Source organism: Pipistrellus kuhlii, unplaced genomic scaffold, assembly GCF_014108245.1.
Source record: "Pipistrellus kuhlii isolate mPipKuh1 unplaced genomic scaffold, mPipKuh1.p scaffold_m20_p_5, whole genome shotgun sequence".
Lineage (NCBI taxonomy): Eukaryota > Metazoa > Chordata > Mammalia > Chiroptera > Vespertilionidae > Pipistrellus > Pipistrellus kuhlii.
Window position 1 is genome coordinate 65,309,500 of NW_023425551.1, and position 22,834 is coordinate 65,332,333.

Consider the following 22,834-nt stretch of genomic DNA (forward strand, 5'->3'; position numbering starts at 1 on the left):
GTGGGACAAAGTTAAAAGAGCCATCAGGCAGCTGGTTCCACAACCATCAAATCTCACAGAACTGGACAGTGCTATTCATCAGGCATGGTGGCAGATTCCTTGCATGACCTTTCAACATCTTGTGGAGTCAATGCCAAGAAGAATCGCCACAGGATTGAAGACAAAAGGTAGCCCAACGAAGTAATGATAGGGCGGTCATAATAATCTGGCCACTCAGTGGATTTCAAATTCACCCTTGTTGAATTTTACTGGCTTCTGGATCTGTTTCCATTTTATTTTATCACCCTGATATTTCTAAATACCAAGGGTGACCTATCACCCCATCTTAAATTACACAGGTTTAGTACCTACTACTTTCTTATGGATACCTATTTTACTACCCAAGAGTGTAAGGTAAAGACAATAGATGGATATATCTTTATTCTGTTTCTTTTTTATGTACCACGTGGCCTTCTAGACTCCTGGATGTAAAATGGCAAACCCTCTCTCTGCTTGCACCCCCATAACTACACCTCCGCTCCTGTAATCTAGCTGGCTTCTTGGCGAATTGACAGTGGGAAGCAGGGGAGGTCTGCCCGCATGTGCTCAGCACTCTGCCTGCGGCCCAGGAACTTTCCCCGAGGCGCAAATAAGGAACCCAGTTCTCTCTCTGTAGCCTAGGCAACAGGCCTTCAGTGCAAACTGCAAAGGGTGTGGAAGGCCCAGGAAATACATGGAAGCTTAGACATATCTAGAAAGAATGTCTAGAATGTGTATATGTACCATATATGGGAAACAAAAGAGCAAAGGGAGAGATATATAAGTCCAAACACGGCTTTGCTCAGAGCTCAGCCTCTGGAGAAGACCGCACTGAGCCAGCATCATTGCCAACAAACTGTCCTTTTCTGAACCTCCGAGTGCATTGGGTTTGTCCCTTCCCCCTGGGGCCTGATTTCTGCCATCACAGATGCACACAAAGAATTCCTTTATGGGGCTTAGACTTGTTATGAAATGAAAGTTAAAATCTAAACTCCTGGCAGCCAGCACCTAGGTGCTGAGGTACTTCTGCTCCATCGAGCTTTAGCTTCTTTTCTGTGATCCTTTTGCCTGGAGCTGCCCTTCATTCTGGCACTCGGAGGTTTACCTTTCTCTTGTTTAGGTTGGTTAAATAGGCATATTATAACTGTTATATTTTAATAAGCATTGCTGCATTTATTGATAAATGGGAGGCTGAGCTCCCACATCAGCCAAGCCTTCACCTTTCGTGGGAAATAGTCAACATGCAGGTGCATAATTATAAATATACTTAGCTAAAATATAATAAAGTTGTGTTTCTAAATATTTCTCTTCTTTTAAAAATGGCAAACACTTGTCAGGGTTTATTATAAATGTGTCAATGCAGCTTTTCCACTCCGAGAGATGAAACATACTGAACATTGAAAACTTTGTGGTTCTTACAATGTTGCCAAGTATACTGTGTGGCCGTGTGAATTACCAAACATAATGATGAGGCAACTGTGGTCCTTGTGTGTTTTCTGCTTTTTGTGTCATGCCATTCTTCAGGACTGTCACTGCTCGCTGCCATACCTGGCAGCAGGCTGTCTTGGCTAAGGGCCCCTATCTCTAATTGCTGGAGTGTGCACTGAGGTTTATGATTTCATTGCTGCAGAAAACTTCCCTTCAGGATGCACATGACCATGTTCTTACAGTGGGCAGCTAGTTAGATATTAATAAAAACAAAGGGATCCGGACATTTAAGTGGGTTAACTAGGAAGGGGCATCTTCACAGACACTTCATAAAAGACCCACACCTTCCACCAAACACACTCCACTCCTTAAACAGGCAGGAAAGACCAGCTTTCCAATCTCCTCAGGGAACAATGGGCTCCTCCCTGAGCGTGAATGAGATGTTGCCTAAGCCCTTTCTTTGTTTTTGCTCCAATAAATCTTGCCACTACACCTCAAATCCTCCTATGCGTGTATCCATGAAATGCATTTTCTGTGACACTGTGGAAGAATCTTATTTCTCCTGGCAACAGACTGGCTGCTTTCTCTTTCCTGCCCAAGAAGTGCAGAGAGAAAAGGCCTCCTTCAAGAAGAAGAGCTTAGCATGTTACCCTTAGCCTAATTTGAATTGAGTATGATAAACAAGAAGGGCTTCGAAAAAGTGTGTCCCACCTTTGTCCATGGATGCCCTTCCTCCAACTTAATCTAGGACACTGACCTACAGTGGCTAAAATTCTCCTCATTTTTGAATCATGCCTTTTGCACCTTCGTCTCAAATTTGGTACCTCTAGGATACAAGAATACCAACCTGTCCAGCAGCGCCATCCCCTACACACCACACACATGCTGTTTTCCAAGGACAGTAATGGCTGGATACCATGAAGGGACAAGGAGAAGCTGTGTTTGTGCTAAGAGAGCTAGGACCTCACCTCCCTTGTCCTCAGAAGTCTTTTCTTCATCCATCTGTCCTCCCTCTGCTGCTGCCTGTGTATACTCACAGACTCTTCATTTCATCCTCAACTCTGCTACTTTGCTGCCTGCCCATTCCAGCTCCAGATCAGAAACCCCCCTCCTTCTCTCTGCTCCCTCCTCACGGCCCCAAGGCCAATCAGCATTCCCTTGGCTCTGGGGTTCACCTGCAGCCTGGGCCCTTTTGCAATGGGGGCTGCTGCAAGTTCAGCACCCAGTGGAAGCACCTGGGGCCACAGCTCATTGCCATGTTCCCTGCTCCTGCTGCTGTTACAACTGCGGTTCCCTGTTCCTGCTGCTGTTACAACTGCTGCTGTTCCTTTGTACCTCAGGGGCCCTGTGAGCCCAGGGTGCCAAGTTCCCTGAACTTGTGCAATTAAACATGAGAAAAATGTGCCTGCAAGGCCAAAAATTCCCAGATCCCAGCCCTCATTAATGCTCCTGCTGGTATACAGTAAATAGAAAGCCTTTGCTTGCAAGCAATTACAAAAATGGAGAGGTTTATATTCAACAATTTGGAGAAATAATTTTAAAAGCACTTCCACAAGAGGAAACTAATCTTGAGACTGGCTGAACGTTTGCTTATCTTTCCAGCAACTCCTATGCTCTCTCAGACACAGGGATATCCAGAAATTTATTATTTTCCTAGAGAAGGCTGACAAGATTCACCCGTAGGGCCAGAGATACTGTTTTGCATTTCAGGGCTACACACATAGGAGGATTTGCAAGAGTCACCCAACTAGGGCCATATACACAGGACACTCAAGCTATTTTACAAGGAAGGAAATTTCTCTCCCTGAGACACAATGGGCAGTACCACCTCCATCCACAGTACCTAGAGAGTTCCCTTTTGGGGTGCATACTGGAAGCTTCACACTCAGTCCCTAATCTTTTACAACAAGCTCCATCCCCAATATAAAGTGTGCAATGAGAGGTTTATCCGGTTAGAGTCATCCCAGGAAACCTATGTGTATAGCAGGCAAAACCTGATAGCAACTGTGTGGCTTGACTTTTTTGCCCTAAGAGGATAATTAAAGCTCATTCTGGAGATTCCTTATGAGATTCCAGAAAAGCAAATTTAAAAGAGCCCATGTGATCAATTGCTATTCTCACTGAGTTGTGCAAATAACCAGAGCAAACTAAAACTGGACTTAATATACTAAACAAATTGGTCTTAATCTGGCTCTTTAATAAAATTGAGGATGATTTCTGGGGGGAGAAATTGTGTTTCAATAAAAAAAAAATCATAATGCCCAGTTATGGATATTACACTCCAATTCAGTTCAAGGACTTCAAAGTTTTGTCACCTATAAACTGAACTGAATCCTGAATTCTCCTAGTTTTCTTCAATCCTCCAAACCCATGTCTTCATTCTCTCCCATCTTTTGACTTGGAATTAATGAGAACTCTTTCCCAAGGCTGTGTCCGCCACACAGAATTAACCTGATCACCTGATGACATCACCAGGATGTTCAAACTGCAGCCAAGGAGGATTTATCAGATTGCAGCTGCTTGCTCTCATTCCAGCCAAAGTCTTGCATCTAAAATACTTCTCAGCTGACAGCCTTACAGACTCAGAAACGGGTTTATAATTTGCTCTGCTCACTAAACTTTGTTTTTTTCTTCTATTTTCAGAGGTAAACCCCTTACTAAATGCCTGGTTGTAGATGAGCTATCGGGCCTGGTGTACCTGGGAGCAGTCCTTTGTTTTTGCTATAATAAATCTTGCTACTACACCCCAAATCTTCCTATGTGTGTAGCCCTAAAATTCATTCCCATGATACCGTGAAAGAATCCTATTTCCTCTGTTCACCTAGTTTCATTTTTAACATAATATGAGTAATAATGACTTCTTTTGAAACCTCGGTTTTTACCCTGTAGTTAATTTTACATTACTGCAATAATGTGAGGGAATTCTCTATGAATTTCCTAAGCTAAATGATATCTATGTGAAATATGCTGAATTAAATGCATCTTGAATAAATCAAATCAGTTAAATTTGTATTTCTGTATAAAAGAAAGAAGAGGTTATACATTTATCTATATAATAGAGGAATATGCAAATTAGCTGGGACACTGTAACATCATGACCAAACAGCAGGGACCTGAGGCTGCATGGCACCTGGCCGGGAAAAAGGATCTCAGACTACGCCCTCTGCCTGGTGGGGCTTGACAGAGTTGGGGCTGGCTGGGGCTGGGTCTCACCCAATGGGGGTGGGGCTGGTTGGGGCAGGGTCTCCTGCATTTTCAAAGCATGTGTGGGTGTGGGTGAGGACTTGACTCTAGGTTGTGTGGTGTGCCCCAGAGTATGACAGGAGGGAGATTTTCTTTCTTTCTTTCTTTCTTTCTTCTTTCTTTCTTTCTTTCTTTCTTTTTTTTTTTTTTTTTTTTGACTTTTTAAAAAAAAATTTTATGATTTTTTAAATTTATTTTTTTTTATTAAGTTATTATCTGTGTACATATTTTAACATTGCCTCCCCCATACATACCCAGAGTTTTGTGTCCATTGGTTGTACTTATATGCATGTATACAAGTCCTTCGGTTGATCTATTATCTCCCCCAGATCTCCCTACCCTACCTGCTGTAATTTGACAGTCTACTTGTTGCTTTACTGTCTCTATATCTATCTTTTGGTTCATCAGTTTATAATGTTCTTTATTATCCATAAATGAGTGAGGTCATGTGGTGTTTCTCTTTCATTGACTGGCTTATTTCACTCAGCATGATGTTCTCCAATTCCATCCAGGTTGCTGCAAATGATGAGAATTCCTTCTTTTTTATGGCAGCATAGTATTCCATTGTATAGATGTACCAGAGTTTTTTGATCCAATCATCTGCTGATGGGCACTTAGGCTGTTTCCAAATTCTAGCTATTGTAGATTGTGCTGCTATGAACATAGGGGTGCATATATCCTTTCTGATTGGTGTTTCTAGTTTCTTGGGATATATTCTTAGGAGTGGAATTACTGGGTCAAATGGGAGTTCCATTTTCAGTTTTTTGAGGAAACTCCACACTGTTCTCCACAGTGGTTGCATCAGTCTGCATTCAGAAGGGAGATTTTCATATACATTTTACTAATTTTCTTTCATCTCTGATACTTCCATTATAGAGAAAGGGCAAATAGCAATATGAAATATTTCCTCTAATTATTTCCCTTTTAATGTGCAAGATTTCATGCACCCAGCCACTAGTTAAAAATAAACCATTTGTACAAGTTAACTATTTGACTAACATTTATCAGTACATTGTGTTAAATAATATCAAACTATTACAGAAAAAAGATAAAATGTTCAAATCAACATATTATTAAATTAAGGAAAACCCAAATAACTATGTGTCCAGTCCCCAAAAGTCCCCAGAATTCCTTCACTGGAGATCATGACATAATAATTAAAGACTTTAGATAGCCCCAGTACATTTTTATCTTATGTAATATAACAGACCTTATATCAGTACTACAAGGAACTTCCCAGAATAAGGACAGAGTTCAATGTGAATCTCAGGGTCAAGTAAATATCTATACAGCCACTGCAGATTCTTTACCAAAGTAAAAATATTGACTTATGTGTATCATTATGAATATAAGCCAGTCTTTCAACCAACCCAATCATGCTAAATCTTTTTAGAAGCTTCCTTTTTGTTTGCCTAATACAGGTTAATTATTTTTGTTAAATGTTATAGCTATAGTTATGCTATCAAAGTTGTAGCAATTATTTTTTTAAAGTGAGGGAATATTGTTTGGTGAGTTGAGATTGGAGGAGGCTACTATAACAACTATCTGTCAGTCAACTAAACTAAGGTAGAAAAGCAATTTGAAGTACCTAAAAATGAACTCAACGAAATTGGATTTGAACAACCCTAAGTTTTTAGTCACTCATATCTATTCCTGTGAATACTGACCGTGAGGAACAGCATTAGAGATAGGTGTAAGAATGGCACTCTGTGGAAGAAAATCCCATGAGCTATATTTTATTGCCCCATCATGCTTGAAGAAGTCTGAAATGATTATGAGAATACAAGGCATAAAACTTGTCTCATTAAATCCTTTCTTTCCCTCCTCACTAGTAGAACACAGATAATTATCTTCCATTTCCTCCTCATCCCCTTTCACATGAGCATACCATAGAAATATTTCTAAACATAAAGGAAAGAAATAAGACTGATCAGTAGAGCATAATTTCTTGCTTAAATTATTTATAACTATTCCTGTAACTCATCTAATCTCTGCTTACATCCTATGGAAACATATTTGAACCCACACCTGGATTTAAGTGGATTGGGTTTAAGTCACCTCAGCCTGAAATCCATGACTACATTAGTGCACTTCACCTTGGAAGCACTCCAGCCTAGCAACATTTCCTAGTATAGCAGCAAGGGGAGTTTGTGAGCTGGCTAAATTGAGTCGATGACCTTTATATGAATATCTGTATATATAGTGGGGAATATTTTTAATAAAGTTTGACACCTTTTAATATATTGTGATATTTTGAAAGCAGTATGTATGAAATTGTAATGACATTTTCTGTCCCTTAAGCTCATTAAAATGAGATCTTCCCTGTACACTATATAATATTCAATATTCTGTTATTTCTTTGACATTAAAAAGTAATCCATGAAGTGTAGACAGTTTAAAATATAAGCTGTTATCAATAGGATGTGATTTTAACTAAGGGCTTTTTTGATAAATTAGTAATAGGTCCACATACTTGCCCTATTTTCTGAGGTTTCTCTTTATTAAGAGTATATTATAATTTTGAATTATATGAATGAAATGAATTTAATTGCTCATTGGTATTAGTTAATAAAAAATAAACATTTACAAAGGTAAGTGTAATGCAAAGAAAAAAAATGACATTCACCTCCAAAGATGATAGAATTAAAACAGAATGAAATATAAATTTAAATATAAAATTTCATTCCTTTGCATAGAGGAAAGGAAACTCTTTAAAAGTGAGTGTCATGAGAAACAATCACTCATAAATTACCTGATAGATTATGAGTTAATTTACATATAAGCAAATGATTTAAAACACTAGAAATTTAGTAAAATATTACCATCAGATATCACCAAATATAAAATTATTTATTCAAAGTTTGACTTTTGGTTATTGGGCATGAAGAACTTAGACCCAGAAAATAAATACTTGTGGATAAAATATTTAAGCAGACACACTATTCTCAGCTTTTGTAGGTTTGTACGAGTATTAATGTCAAGGGCTTTGAAGTCCTAGGTTAGTTTTGCTTATTGTGACTTCTGACACTTGGTTTCTTAATCTGTAAAATGGAGATCTTGTAACAACAATATCCACCTCATAAGACTGATGAAACGTTAAATGAGATAGTTAAACTTCATTTGAAAGGTAAGATTTAAAATATTAGTTATTATTATTGTTGAATTTGGCACCTGTTAATAATAATCCAGTGAAATGTTGATGATAAATTAATATAATCAATCCCACAAAGTGACCAATGGAAGCTATTCAACATGCCATTAGCCTGATTTAAATCCTATTACTCTTATGATAACCTCAATTAAATCACAGTTAACCCTTGAACAATGCAGGAGTTAAGGATGCTGACCTCCCATACAGCCAAAACCCAAATATAACTTTTGACTCCTCCCAAATTTAATTAGTAATAGTTTACTGTTGACTGGAAGCCTTTCAGACAACTTAAGAAGTCAATTAATACATATTTTGTATATTATATGTATTATATATTGTATTTTTACAATAATGTAAATCAAAGATAAGAAAATGTTATTTAAAAAATCATAAGGAAGAGAAATTACATTGTACTGTTTACTGAAATATAAATAGACCTGCACAATCAAACGTGTGTTGTTCAAGGGTCAACTATACTTTAAAATAACAAGAGTCAAGTACACCATGAATTAGAGCAACCTTTGACTTTAATTATTCTGACTTGATGGAGCTTTTAATGCTTCTGAGTCATCTTAGAAAACACTATGGGACATGGAACAATGAGTATAATAAATAATAAGAAAAGGAAACTAATTTTCTCGCATTGGCTTTCTTGTCTTCTCTTAATGGAGAAAAGCCAGCCTTTCACCAAAGGCCCCCCAATTAGGAATTTAGTCATACAATCTGTCATTATTTAGTTAAACTATTTATAACCATCCAAGGAAATTTGGAAATTCAATGGACATACTGATACACTGAAAACTAGCAACTTTACAAGTCTGTTCTAACATTGACCAGTTCTCTGGCTAGCTCTCCTCTAATTTCAGTAAGAAACGTATCTTGCTCATTGACTTAATTGTTTACTGTCTTCCTCCTTGTATGTTTTAGAAATGGGACCCTTGTTCATCTCTCGTCCCAGTGAATCTTCAGTGAGTGCTGGGGTATGGCAGACACACAATACATATTTGTCAAATCAGTGAGCAAAATTGGACAAACTAGTATTGGTGCTATTATTAAGTGATGCCTGTGTGTCAGAACTACATCAAGGGCTTTTCATACATTTACCAACCTAAGCCTTACATCAACCAAATAAGATTTTTAGTATCCTAATATTATTTATGAAAACACTGACTAGTTTCTAGTAGTCATAATTTGTAGACTATATATTATACTTTTAAAGAGCACCCAGAAATAGGGGTTTTGAATAGTCTGTACTCATCTGTTCAAGATAATCTCAAGTATAACAAATTTTTTTTTTGGGGGGGGGGAATCTAATTTGTCTTCCCTTTTTTCCTCTCTGGTGCAGGAGTTGTTAACTTGTGTGACCCCTGCTTGAGTCTAATCTAAGCATCTCTACAAAGTCAATGACACATTGAGTCCCAAGCAGATTTATAAGAAAGATGCCTACCTTCCTCAAAGTTTTGAAGAGAGATGATAAATATTGAAATGCTACAGTCCATCGACTTCTCTGATTCAGACATCACTTAGTAAATATAATAATTGCAACCAAATATTTACAAGTATGACATCAATGAGTTAGTTTTTATCTTTCACCAGAAAATCATCCCTTATAGTCTTTCAAAATACATGAACATATTTGAGGTGTCACAAACAACAATTCAAATGTCATATTGTAAGAAAAAGACCAAAGCAAAGCTTCTTACTAAAACAAATTTAATTAAAGTCAAGAATCTTATTTGAATCAGAGTTTGTTTTTTCTAGTTTATATTAAGTCTGTTTAATGATTCATTGTAAACTTCAAGTAAATCAAATGCTCTCACAAAGTTTGGGGCAAATGTTAATTGACTTTAAGGCTGACAACTGATTAAAGAATAATTTGAAACTATGGAGAGTAAAGCAGCCCCTCCAGAATTATACCAATTCCTGTAAAAATAACCACCTTCAGGGTTGGGAGGGGTGGGAGGAGGTATTAGCTTTTGTAAGGGCTTTTCATACATTAATCAATCTAAGCCTTACACCAACCAAATAAGGTTATTAGTAACCTAATGTTATTTATGATAAAAGTAAGAGGTTAAGTGATTTTCTGGCACCAAACAGTTACCAAGCAGCATCTCTATAAATGTAAACTTGAGTATAACCTACTAAATGCCTCTAGTCTTTTAGGTATTACTCCAAATGGCTTCCAATAAAAACAAAAAAAAAATAAGAGTGTAAACTTCTAGAAAACGCTCTAAGTGTGTTCCTTCACATGTCCTCTACACATTATTTTCTGAATGTGATAACATTCAGTAACTTCACCCAGTTTATTATTTGCCTTATAGAGAGTTAAATGAAAGCAGAAATTTTCCAATTGCAGAAAAAATAGGTCACAAAATATAAATTTAATAACTATTTACTCATGATCATGAAAACGACATATTAGCAAATATTGTGTATAACAAAGTAAACAATTTAATGATTTACATTAAACTTAAAACACTTATTAGGAAATAATCATGTTTCTACTATGATAAATTATTAAGTGAATAAAGAGTAGGGATGGGATGAGGCCATCTGTGTGTGTATCTAGGGCATTCAGAACCAGATCCCCATAATTATTTGAATCAAGGGTATCACCATAATTAATTGAATCAACTAAACTGGCAATCTTACTGGAAATGAACAAATCAATGTTTCAATTATATGAGTTGACTATTGTATAATAACCACAATAAACCAGTACAGATTGAGAATGCCATCTAAGCTTTGATATTAGAAAGACAGAAAGCAGGTGTTGAAGTTCTGCTTTACTTAGACAAAATATGGACCTCCCTTAAGAAGGAACTTACTCAATGAATTTACCTGAATTAACCTGATTTTCCACATCCAAGTCAATCATACCATCCTACTTTTATTACTTATGGGGAAAAAAATCAACCAATTTAATGTAAATGATTATATAATCGAGTTGACTCAAAAGCCTATATAACACCAATTTAAAAAGCAAAATATATAATTATGAAAGGACTTACATATTTGGTTTCTCGACCAGCTGATCTCGGGAGAGTTGTAGGTGTCTGTATGAAAATAAAAATGATTATAATATTAAAGCAATCAATAAAATAGTCTTAAAAGATTTAAACTCTGGGACAATTGTTCACCTGTTTTTTCTTATTAAGATTTTCTAATCATTACTCCCTTTTTTTCTATATAAAACCCTCTGTACCTTTGAAAATCATTTCATCAGACTACATCATTTTATTATCCTTTTCATTACTGTTATCTATGGGCTTTCTGGTTAACTTCCCCCAGTTTATTGGTGATGTTTATTTACAAATCATAATAGTTCCTTACATGGTGTTTGTTACTTCAAAATTCATGAAGAAGTCTCTGCACTCTTAATTCTTCATGCTCCAAAGATATTCTCACCCACTCTATTTCAACCATTCATTTCTAGTACCATTCCTAAACTTTGCCTTAACAAATAAAATGAAAGTCTTCTAAAATTTCAATTTCTAACATCCTATTTTCAGAACTCTACTTCCTAGCCACCTTCTCCATTTACCAAATATCCCTAATGCAACATTTCTTCAGCCTCAGCTTCACTGAGACTTCAAAATCATTAACCCTTACCAATTTCACTCAAGCTTCAGTACCTCTGAGCTTACATACATTGTCATTTTATACCTTAATCTCTCTTGCCTCTCTCTCTCCTTTGAATCCCTCCTGGATGGGCCTCATTATCCATTTTCTCTAAACTTGTACCTGAGAAACAAAATCTTACTGTAAAACTCAATCAGCTAATTGATGTCATTATACATATCAGTAGTGATATTCAATTTCAATTGGGCATTTGATACTCCCTGGTAAACATGAATTTTTCTCTTGTAGGCTCATTTTCCAACTTTCTGATATCAATTGGCTATTTAATTCATTTATCAATTCAATAAATATCATTATGTATCTATTATACTGTCTGCCAGAAACTGTTCTGCACACTTCAGCCATATCCATGAAGATAAGAGACAAAGATGCCTACCCTAGGGAGCTTACATTTCAGCAGGAGATAAAATAAACAATAAAATTATAAATAACTAAATCACAACCTATGTTAGGAGGTGTCAACCTCAATTTATAAAAAAAAAGAGAAGAGTAGAAATAATTTGAAGCCTAGGGTAGCACATTCTTCCAAAGCAAACCTTCTTTGCTTCTGCCAAACACACACACTTATATCACCACCGAAATGTTAAGTAAGTCAAGAGCACTAACGGCTTACAATTTTAAATAGGATGTTCAATCCAGAGAAAGTGACATCTGAGCAGATTTGAAGGAGGTGAGAAAGTTGGCTATGTAGGTATTAAGATATAAAGCATTCCAGCAAGATGGAATCCTTATATGAATTTCCACCTTTGAGAATGATGGCGGAGGAACTCAGAGCAATCCTGCCATAATAGGTAATAACAAATTAAGCAAAATGTTGGAATAATTTTATTAAAAACATCGGTGAGTTAATAAGAATGAAAAATTTGAGGGCGAGATCAGAAGAATTTGGGAATCTAAAAGAGAAGTCAGGCATTTGAAATCTGCTTTTGCCTTAGGGGTGTTTGCAAATACTGTTGAGTTGCTTGAGAGCTGATCCAAACATTTGCCATCCTCAGAGGTGTAGCGAGATAAAAGGCAGAGTCCCCAGAGACAAGAATAGATTGAGGCCCAGCAGTAAGAGTGATCCAGATCTCATATAGGCATCAGCCTGGCCTCAAAGCATATAAAGCTGATTGTTTGGAAAAATAAATAAATAAATCTCAAAACCTTAGATTAAATCAAGGTAATCCTCTTTTGCTAGGGTTCCTGGTGTCTGACAGCAAAGATTTTCATAGATAATATGTACTTGAATACATTTTCAAGTAGAATATCCAACACACAATCAGATTTAGAAAAAATAAATAAATAAAGAGGTAAGACAATGTGAATGAGAATGAACAGCAATAATAAACCAAAAAAGACCCATAAATGATCTAGAAATTGGTTTTCTTAGAACCAGACCAAAAATCACTATGCTTATCCATATTGTTTGAGGTCAAAGTGAAGCTTGGGCTGAAACTGGTTTGGCTCAATGGATAGAGCATTGGTCTGTGGACTGAAAGGTCCCGGGTTCGATTCTGGTCAAGGGCACATACCTTAGTTGAGAGCACATCCCTATTGGGGGTTGTGCAACAGGCAGCTGGTCGATGTTTCTCTCTCATTTCTAACTCTCTATTCCTCTCAATTCCTCTCTGTAAAATCAATAAAAATACATTTAAAAACAACAACAACAACAAAAAAAAAGTGAAGCTTGGGAATTTTTACAGGGAACTAGAAACTATGAAATGTGATATAATTGACTGAAAAAAATAGCTAAATGTTCTGAGGTAGGAAGCATGGCATCTTCAAGGCCCAACAAGGAGGCAAGCAGGACTGAAGAAAGTGGGTAAAGAAGATATTGGAGAACAGATCATGCAAGTGTTGGAAGGCCAGGTCCCAGAGGCCCTCCCGGGGTTATAAAGATTTTGGTGAGGGAAATGTGTAGGCACTACTAGCTTTAAGCACACAGAATAAATAAATCTGATTTATTCTTACTAAATAATACTAATTTGAATTAGGCTCTACTGTAGTTTCCTTGCTCCTTTCAAGGACTTTCATCTGTCAAAATCTCCCTTTGTTTTGTGTAAATGGTACATCCCACTGTACTGCATGAACCCATTAGCATACCAACTTGTTATTGTCATTTTCAGCTTTAAAAGGCAGACAGAAAATTATTCCTGGACCTCACTATTGACCCAATTTCATTCTCCCCTTCACAGTCCAAGTGTTTGTTTCACACACTCATAAGAGATAAAGAGAGCAAAGAGGTAGTGTAAGGGAGTGATGGTGCAATGAAGAATGTATGAGAATAACATCAAGGTGGTCCTTCAGCCTGACTGAAGAGAAGGGAACAGCTCACTTTAGGTTGGACAACTGGCCAGCCTCTGATGAATCCCTTTCCTGATCCCAGGGTAACTGGGCCAGGAATTGGAAATGAGGAGTATGGAATGTCATAAACAGAGGTACAAGGAGGCAAAAGTGAGTGTCACTGAGGCAAGGAGGAAGTGGTAAGTGAAAAATTGCTGATATTATGGAATTCCTATATTCTGAAACACATGCACCTCCTACTCACATCCTATCTTATAAAAGAGTAATATGCAAATTGACCATCACTCCAACACATAAGATGGCTGTTCCCATGTGGTCAAAGATGGCTGCCACAAGATGGTCAGTAGGGGAAGGAAGCTGGGAGGGACCAGGCCTGTAAGGGAGGGCAGTTGGGGATGATCAAGCCTGCAGGAGAGGGCAGTTAGATGTGACCAGGCTGGCAGAGGAGGGAAGTTGGGGGTGACTGGACCTACAGGGAAGGGCAGTTGGGGAGAAACCAGGCCTTCAGGGGAAGGTAGTTAGGGGTGATCAGGCTGGCAGGGGAGCGGTTAGGCCTCAATCAGGCTGTCAGGAGAGTGGTTAGAGAGTGATCAGGCTGGCAGGCAGCAGTTGGGAGCCAGCAGCCCTGGACTGTGAGAGGGATGTTTGACTACCAATTTAAGGCCAATCCCAGTCTGGGCCTAAAAACGCAGTCAGACATCCGTCAAGGGGGACAAGATTGGAGAGGGTGCAGGCTGGGATGAGGGACATCCCCTCCCCAGTGCACGAATTTCGTGCACCGGGCCTCTAGTTTATTATATTAGAACTAGAGGGCCGGTGCACAAAATTCGTGCACTGGGGAGGGGATGTCCCTCATCCCAGCCTGCACCCTCTCTATTCTGGGACCCCTTGGGGAATGTCCGACTGCCTAAACATGCAGTTAGACATCCCTTTCATAATCTAGGACTGCTGGCTCCCAACTGCTTGCCTGCCTGACTGCCCCTAACTGCTTCTGCCTGCCAGTCTGATCACCCCCTAATTATTCCCCTGCCAACCTGATCGACACTTAACTGCTCCCCTGCCGGCCCAATAATCCCCAATTGCTCTCCCCTGATAACCTGGTCACCCTCAAATGCCCTCCCCTGCATATTCACTCTTTATTAGATAGGGTTTTTTCTTTAACATATTGGAAAGCCCTAACTGGTTTGGCTCAGTGGATGGAATATCAGCCTGCAAACTCAAGGGTCCCAGATTCTATTATGATACATGGTATGAATTTTGGTTGGGGAAACATACCCATTGGGAAGTATGCAGGAGGCAGCTGATGAATGTTTCTCTCTCATAGATGTTTCTAGCTCTCTATCCCTTTCCCACCCTCTCTGTAAAAAATCAATAAAATATATATATATTTTTTTTTAAAAAAAGAAACGTTTAAGATTCCTCCATATCTGCCTGGCTGGTGTAACTCAATAGTTGAGACTCCAGGCTGGGAGGGGTTGGTGCCATGGGGGTGCATGCCACTCCCAGGCTGAGACCCCAACCCAGGATGCCCCCATTGGCAGGGGATCATGCCATGGGGAGTGAATTTGTTTTTGTTTTTTTATAAAGGGCCAGAAGGGTCTCTGGGTAGCATTCCACCAGGCACTTCTTACTCTGCAGGCTCTCAGTGGCAGCCCTCCCAGAGACTGGGGGACTCTGGCAGGGCTGAGAGGACTGGGCACTGCCATCTTTTGACTATGGGCACCGCCATTTTTGTTGCAGAGTGATTGTTAATTTGAATATTACTCTTTTATTAGATTGAATATCATAAAATAAGTAAATAAATATAATAAAACAGAAAGAGAAAATGTTAGGGATTAGGCTTTTAGTGCCTACCTCTTCAGGCATCAGTCATACATACAGCCACACTAGGTGATATACCCAGAGATTTTTGAGTTTCCATGAAAAATTTATAGGACATCTGGAAAATGGAAGTACTATAAAAGAAAAACAGTGGTCCAGCCATTTTACTTATAGATCTTTATGTAAGAGAAATGAAAGCGTATGAAAATACAAAGTCTGATTTGCAAATGTTCTTAACAGCTCTATCAGTAATACTCCCAAATTGGAAATAACCCAATTGTCCATCAATTGGCGAATAGTAAATGTATGTTACAACCATACAATGGAAGGATACTCAGCAAAAGAAATAAATGAATGATTGATGCATGCAAAAATATTAATGAATCATCTCAGCTGCTTCTATTAAGTATAAAAGGTAAAACTCAAGAGACTACATGCTGTATAACTCTGTTTATATGAAATTTTAAAAGGCAACAATATAGAAACAGGGAAAAGATCAGTGGTTGCTCCGCACTTAAGTTGAATAAAGAGAGAAAGGGAAAGAGGGAGAGGGAGAGGAAGAAGGAGAGGGAGAGGGAGAGGGAGAGGAATGGGGAGAGAGAGAAAGAGAGAGAGAGAGAGAGACCACAAAGGAACAAAAGAGAATGTTCTTATATGATGGAAGTTTCTTGTATCTTGGAAGTGGGGGTGGTCACATAACTGTATCCTTTGTCAGAGTGATATTCACTGAAAGGATAAGTTTACAGTGAGTAAATTATCTACACTAACAAAAGAGTAAGATGCAAATTGTCTGTACCTTCATAACACCCACCAGCCAATCAGGAGTATGCAAATTCACTCAACAAATATGGTGGGTTAATTTGCATGAACAGGTGCCAAGCAGCCGGGAGTGGGACAGGACACTTGCATCATCACCATGGCAACAATGCAGGTGTTTCACACTGCCCTAGCCACTCCGGGCCTCTGGGCAGTGTGGGAAGGCAGAAAGGCAGCTCCGGACCAGAGCGAAGACGGTGCCGGCAGCCAGGGGAAGGAAGGTCCATTCTTGCACAAATCTTTGTGCACTGTGCCTCTAGTACCTCAATAAACCTGACTTGAAGTAAAAGAACTATATTGCTACCAAAAAGAATTTTACATAGGCATTGAAGAATAAAATAGACACTGAACACATTTTGGAACTGGAATATCATACCTAAGAATCTTCTCAAAGGAATAAGGAAGCAATAAATAGAATAAAATATTTAAATATTGAAAGATATGGAATACAGAAGCAAAAATAATATTATCAGTATTATAAAAACTCCAGCAGGAAGAAAACATTTGAAGGGGAAAAAAAAAAAAGGCTAAACATTATCCTGAATGTAAGAGGAAGAAAAAAATAAAGACTCCAAGTAAAATGTCAAAGAGAATACCAATCTAGATGCATAAAAGAAAAGAAAAAAATGCACACCTAGACACATTATAGGAAAAATCAGTCACATTATAGATAAAATACTAAAAGATTATAGTACTACTCTGTAAATGATAACTCTGTAGAAGACGAGTGAATATTATGTTGACAAAATACTTCACAAGAATGTTACTAAAGTAAAAGAGCCTGGGGTAAAAAGTACTGAAGACAGAAGATCTATATTTTATGTCCAGCAAAACTATAATTTAAATGAATAGAAAGGAGGGGGCTTTTTAAGGGATAGAGGTTATAAAATCAACACAACCAGACCTCATTGAATTCAATTTTCAACAAAATTCCAGAAAGAAAAAAGTAAACCCATGATTAAGCTATAAATTTGTAAGAAATAAGGGTCTAAATTAAAAATAAGTAATTAGATAAAGAAGAGATTAATGAAAACATAAGCATAATAATTCAAATGTATTGAGTCCAAAACATATTAACAAATTTTTCTGTGTGAGTATGTAACCTGATTTAAAAAAAAGAATGTGAAAAAGTGAAAGTGCTATAATACTTACCAAATTGGGGGGGAAATATATGTAAGCTTTAAAATGATAGAAAAATAAACATAATTATTGTCCTTAACAATTTATGTGTAACTATAAAAACTAACAAAAATATAAAGTAAAAATTTCAAAAAGTTTCAAACCGGTATATGTCAAAATATCCAAAGGAAAGAGGAAAGGCAAAAAAAGAAAATATTTTAAGTAGAAAATATGAAATAAGATAGCAGAAATTAGTATTTATAGTAATTATAAATGTCTTAAAGTCTCAGATAAAAAGAATCTCAGATTAAATACAAAAGTGATATCCAGAAATGTTGTCCTAAAGAAAATAAAACTAAAGAGTTTATGAAAAGATAAAAATAAAGTTTTAAAGTAATATATAAATAAAAGAATAAAAAATTAACAAAACATGAATTTAAAATTACATATATAAGGTCACTATTTTGTACTGGACTAAAAACTGAACCTTAGGTTCAAAAGGATTATAAATGCTAGTAAAAGTTATTTTTTAAAAAATGAGAATGAATACCAACTCATAAGAAACAGCAATACAGTTTCAAAATATATGTCAAATTTAATAAAATCTTCTTTAGGTTTAGCTGTCTCTGCTCTGGCAGCAAACACAGCAATTACATTCTCTTCAATAGTCTCTTCTTGTAGCATCATGATACCATACTGCTGATTTTTTTATACAATGGGTTTGTTCTTCTTTGCAGATTCCCTCTCCACCTTCTTTATTGCACCTGCAATGTTTTGTTCCGTGAATCTCTGTACAGGGAGCTCACAACATCCATGTGCTGGTCATCTCCAAATCTCTCCTACTACCGCCAGACACATAAGTTTAAGTTCCTCTTGAAACATACCTCAAAGTCATCTCAAAAACAAACATCAACTTTCTTTCCTCCACCACACAGTGCCTCCTTCATGGTCATTTATGCTCAAGGAAGAGACCTGGTGCTCACTCATGGTTCTCTCCTTCACATTCACATCTAACCTGCAGCAAGTCTGAAATCTCTCACTCATACACACATTCTGCTCTCTGGCAATGAACCAGCCCTATCCAGGTAACTTCATTGACTGCCTCTCTGACCTCAGTTGCCACCTAACAGCACCCATTGTGATCTTTGTCAATGGTTTCATATTACTTCCCCCAGAGTTTTATGTCTTCCCATTTTCCTTGTAACCCAAACCTCATGCCATGGCATATAGGTATCTTCACTGTCCCTAGCCTACCTCCTCAATCTCATTTTACACAGTTCACTCCGGCTCACGAGGCTACAATCACACTTGTCTTCATCTTCACACACTAAGCGCTTTCCCAGCTCAGGAAATTTGCATATTCTCTGCCTGAAAACTATTCTCCCTGAACTTTCCTGCTTGCCTTTTTCCCACCTTTTGTCTCAGCTTGAATTCAACTTTCTGATTACTACATCCAAAGTATGCCCTGCTAGGTTACTATGCCTTGTTCAGCATTATCTCCCTAATGCCTCACAGTGCCACGCCCATAGTAAGTACTTAATAAATATTTGTTGAATAAAATAATTGCCTTAATAATAGTGATGCAGAATAGCATTTTAAAACACTATAAGCATTAAATATTTGGTAAATAAATCAATTATTAAGATGTTTATTCACATATTACTACTTAAATCATATTTCCATTATAGTTAATTAAAATATACTTTAAAAAATTTACATAGTATTTCTTTGGCAAAGCAAACGTTTTATATTTTTAGATTAAAAGACAAAAAATATACAACTAAACATTTAATAAAAACATAACTAAAATTATTCATTCCTCTCTGCTGAAATATAATTTTTAATGATTACTAAATTTCTATGTCATTATTAATGGATTAAAGGCCTGGTGCATGACATTCATATACTTTGGGGGGAGGGGTCTCTTCAGCCCAGCCTGCACCCTTTAGCAGTCTGGGAGCCTGTGGGGGATGTCCTACTAACTGGCCTAAGCCTCAAATGAATATCCTTAGCATGATCGCAGAGGTGGGAGATGATCCTGCCACCACCATTGTGCTCTTTAACGCTGAGTCCAGCTTGTGGCTGAGTGGTGCTTCCCCTGTGGGAGTGCACTGATCACCAGGGGACAGCTTCTGCACTGAGCATCTGTCCCCTGTTGGTCAGTGCGTGTATAGCGACTGGTCATTCTGCCATTCAGTCTATTTGCATATTACCATTTATTATCCTATCTAATAAAAGAGAAACATGCAAATTAACCATACCTCTGCTAAGCCTACAAGCCATGCCCACCAGCCAATCAGGAGCAAGTATGCAAATTAACCCAACAAATATGGCCTGCCCAGGCCTGCCCTGGCCTCTGCTCAAGGATACAAAGTTTTAATTATAGAAGATAAATAAATCCCAACAAAAATGGCAGCAGCCATGAAACTGGAACCAGCCAGAGGCTTGGGTTGCCCCTGACAATGGAGGAAGCCAAGCTTTCTGCCCTCGCTGGGCCTAGCCTCTGCACAAGGCTACAAGTTTCAATTACAGAAGATAATAAATCCCAGATACCAGGGCCTCCATTTGGGTCACTGGGGGGTATGGCTGGCCTGCAAATCACCACAGGCCCCTTGCCCAGGCTGCCCCACACCCAAAGGGAACCCCCATTCTGATCCAGGACACACTTCACGGCAAGCCAACTGGTCCCCACCAGTGCACCAGGCCACTATCCTATCTAATAAAAGGGTAATGTGCAAATTGACTGTCACTCTAACACACAAGATGGCTGCCCCCATGTGGTCAAAGATGGGTGCCCCAATGTGAACACAAGATGGCCACCACAAGATGGCCAGTAGGGGGAGGGCAGTTGGGAGGGACCAGGCCTCCAAGGGAGGGGAGTTGTGGGCAATCAGGCCAGGAGGGAAGAGCAGTTGGGAAGTGGTTAAGAGGTGATCAGGCTGGCAGGCAGAAGTGGTTAGGGGCAATCAGGAAGGTAGGCAGGTGGGCAGTTGGAAGCCAGCAGTCCTGGATTGTGAGAGGGATGTCTGAGTGCCCATTTAGGCCTGATGATGGGATCTCAGGGTGCAGGCTGGGATGAGGGATATCCTTCTCCCTTGCATGAATTTTGTGCACTATTTGTCTATAACGGTTCCAATTGATAATTAGAATTACTTTTCTAATTATAAGCAATTTCTACATTTAAAACCTACTTTATACACACAGATTCCAAATTTTAAAAAGACCATTCAAAAAGTACTAATTTCAAGATAGAATATAAGGTTGACAAAGAAAACATAACAATTATCAATAAAGGAAAAACACAACCATTTTGAAATTTGGGTGAGTAGGTATGTATTAAGCATTCAAAAACTTTTGGGTAAAATGTAGCATTTTATTCCAACAAAATTGGCTACAATTATAAGAAGGAAATAGTTAATTATGTAAACTCAACAATTAATGCTTTAGTAGTGCCATAAGATTCTAAAATATCCATGCTTCTTCCTTCTGAGTCAAAGAACAATGAAATAAACTTCAAAGGAAATGACATTCCAGAAATAATACTTGTGTTAAAGCTCTTAGACTAATGCTACTTTAGTCTACTTCATTTTCCACTTCTATAATTCTAAGTGGCTGTGAATTACTTAGTTACTAAAGGTAGGGTTGGAAATGAGATTAGGCAACAAATTCTATATGCAGTTACTTCCATATAGCTCCCACAAATGCCAACAATAACAGAGTCTAATGTGTTGGTTTGAACTTAACCCATACATAGTTAAAAACAGATTTTACTTTGCAACCCTATACACACATACTTGTATATGTAAACAAATTGAAATAAATATCAATAATACCTACACTACTTAGAATAGAGTCTGATATTTTACATTCTTACTATTCTGTTTTTAAAATGCTATTTACTAACAAAACAAACAAACAAAAACGCTGGTTCTATCCATTAAAATAACTTCCCAATTCACTATAGGGCTTTGACCTGAAGCTTAAAAATCATTGTTATAGAAACTCTCATGGTTTAGTAACTTATATTAAACGCATACATACTTTGGTAGTGTCAGAACCCAACAATTTCTGTAGAGAACTTGAAGGAGAACCAGAAGAATGCTGGAAAATAAAAAGGACAAGCCTATGATGCATATACTCAAGTAGAGGTAAGTGAAGAGAAGCAAAGCAAATGTTTGAATTGCACGTTCTAGTCTAAGGCATTACCATAGACAAGGAATCCTGTAAGACCTTATCAATGGTAGCACAGAGCTCTTCAGTTTGCTGCCTGAGCTGTGCAGGGAAACAAAACTGGAAGAATTGAAACCAGGTACTGAGTTAGCAATGAGTTTTGGGATTGTACTTCAAAAGCAGGGGTAATATGAAGTCATTACCTCCAGCGGTGGGTCCAATGTGTTGTCCTTAGAGACGGTTTCAGTTTTGGCTGGTTCATCTAGTGCCTAGTGGTAAATGAAATAGTTCTTATGTGAGGCTTTTAGTCAAATATAGTTGTCATAGAAAAGTCTTTTCAAAGAAATCTCTGAATATCTCAATATTTCCAAGAAATAAACCTTCAAATAATTTGATGAGCTCTCCTCTGACATGTTTTCTCTTGTTGAATCAAAATATCTACACTAATAAAAGAGTAACATGCTAATTTAACATACCTTCATAACACCCACCAGCCATTCAGGAGTATGCAAATTAACCCAACAAAGATGGCAGGTTAATATGCATACACAGGTGCCAAGAAGCCAGGGGCAGGGCGACTACACAGGTGTCCCACACCACCCCAGCCACTCTGGGCCTCTGGGCAATGTGGGAAGGTGGAAAGACAGTTCTGGCTAGAGTGAAGGCAGTGCCAGCAGCCAAGGTAAAGAAGGACCATCCTGCATTGGGCCTCTAGTCTACTATAAGATGTTGGAATAAATAAAGGAGATGAGTCCAGCAGGTGTGGTTTAGTGGTTGAGCATTGGCCTATATACCAGGAGGTCACAGTTCAATTCCCAACCAGGGCACATGCCCAGGTTGTGGCCTTGATTCCAATTGTCAGGCATGCAGGAGGCAGCCAATCAATGATTCTCTCTCATCATTAATGTCTCTATCTCTCCATTTCCCTTCCTCTCTGAAATCAATAAAAATTGTATATTTAAAAAAATTGTATATTAAAAAAAAAGAAATTGTATATTTAAATTGTATATTTTAAAAATTTGTATATTTTAAAAATTGTATATTAAAAAAAGGGCTGAATTTTTAAACATACAAAGTAGAACTTGGACACTTTATACATCCAGATGAGCCTTGTTCCCTTCAAAGCAGTTACCTTGAGAA

General features: G+C 37.9%; 1 protein-coding gene across 6 annotated transcripts in view; it reads right to left on the minus strand.

Annotated features, from left to right (window-relative positions):
- The window catches only part of LOC118706153 (muscular LMNA interacting protein), a 241,572-nt gene that overhangs the window by 76,152 nt on the left and 142,586 nt on the right, over nt 1-22,834 (minus strand). For 5 of the 6 annotated variants that reach the window (XM_045572971.1, XM_045572969.1, XM_045572968.1 and 2 more), the window contains exons 5-8: nt 21,898-21,963; nt 21,731-21,814; nt 21,566-21,625; nt 10,852-10,896 (exon numbers count right to left, since the gene is read on the minus strand). In XM_045572971.1, coding sequence (XP_045428927.1) covers nt 10,852-10,896; nt 21,566-21,625; nt 21,731-21,814; nt 21,898-21,963 — 255 coding nt within the window. The remainder of the gene's footprint in view (nt 1-10,851; nt 10,897-21,565; nt 21,626-21,730; nt 21,815-21,897; nt 21,964-22,834) is intronic. The other variant, XM_045572966.1, reaches the window with a different exon arrangement.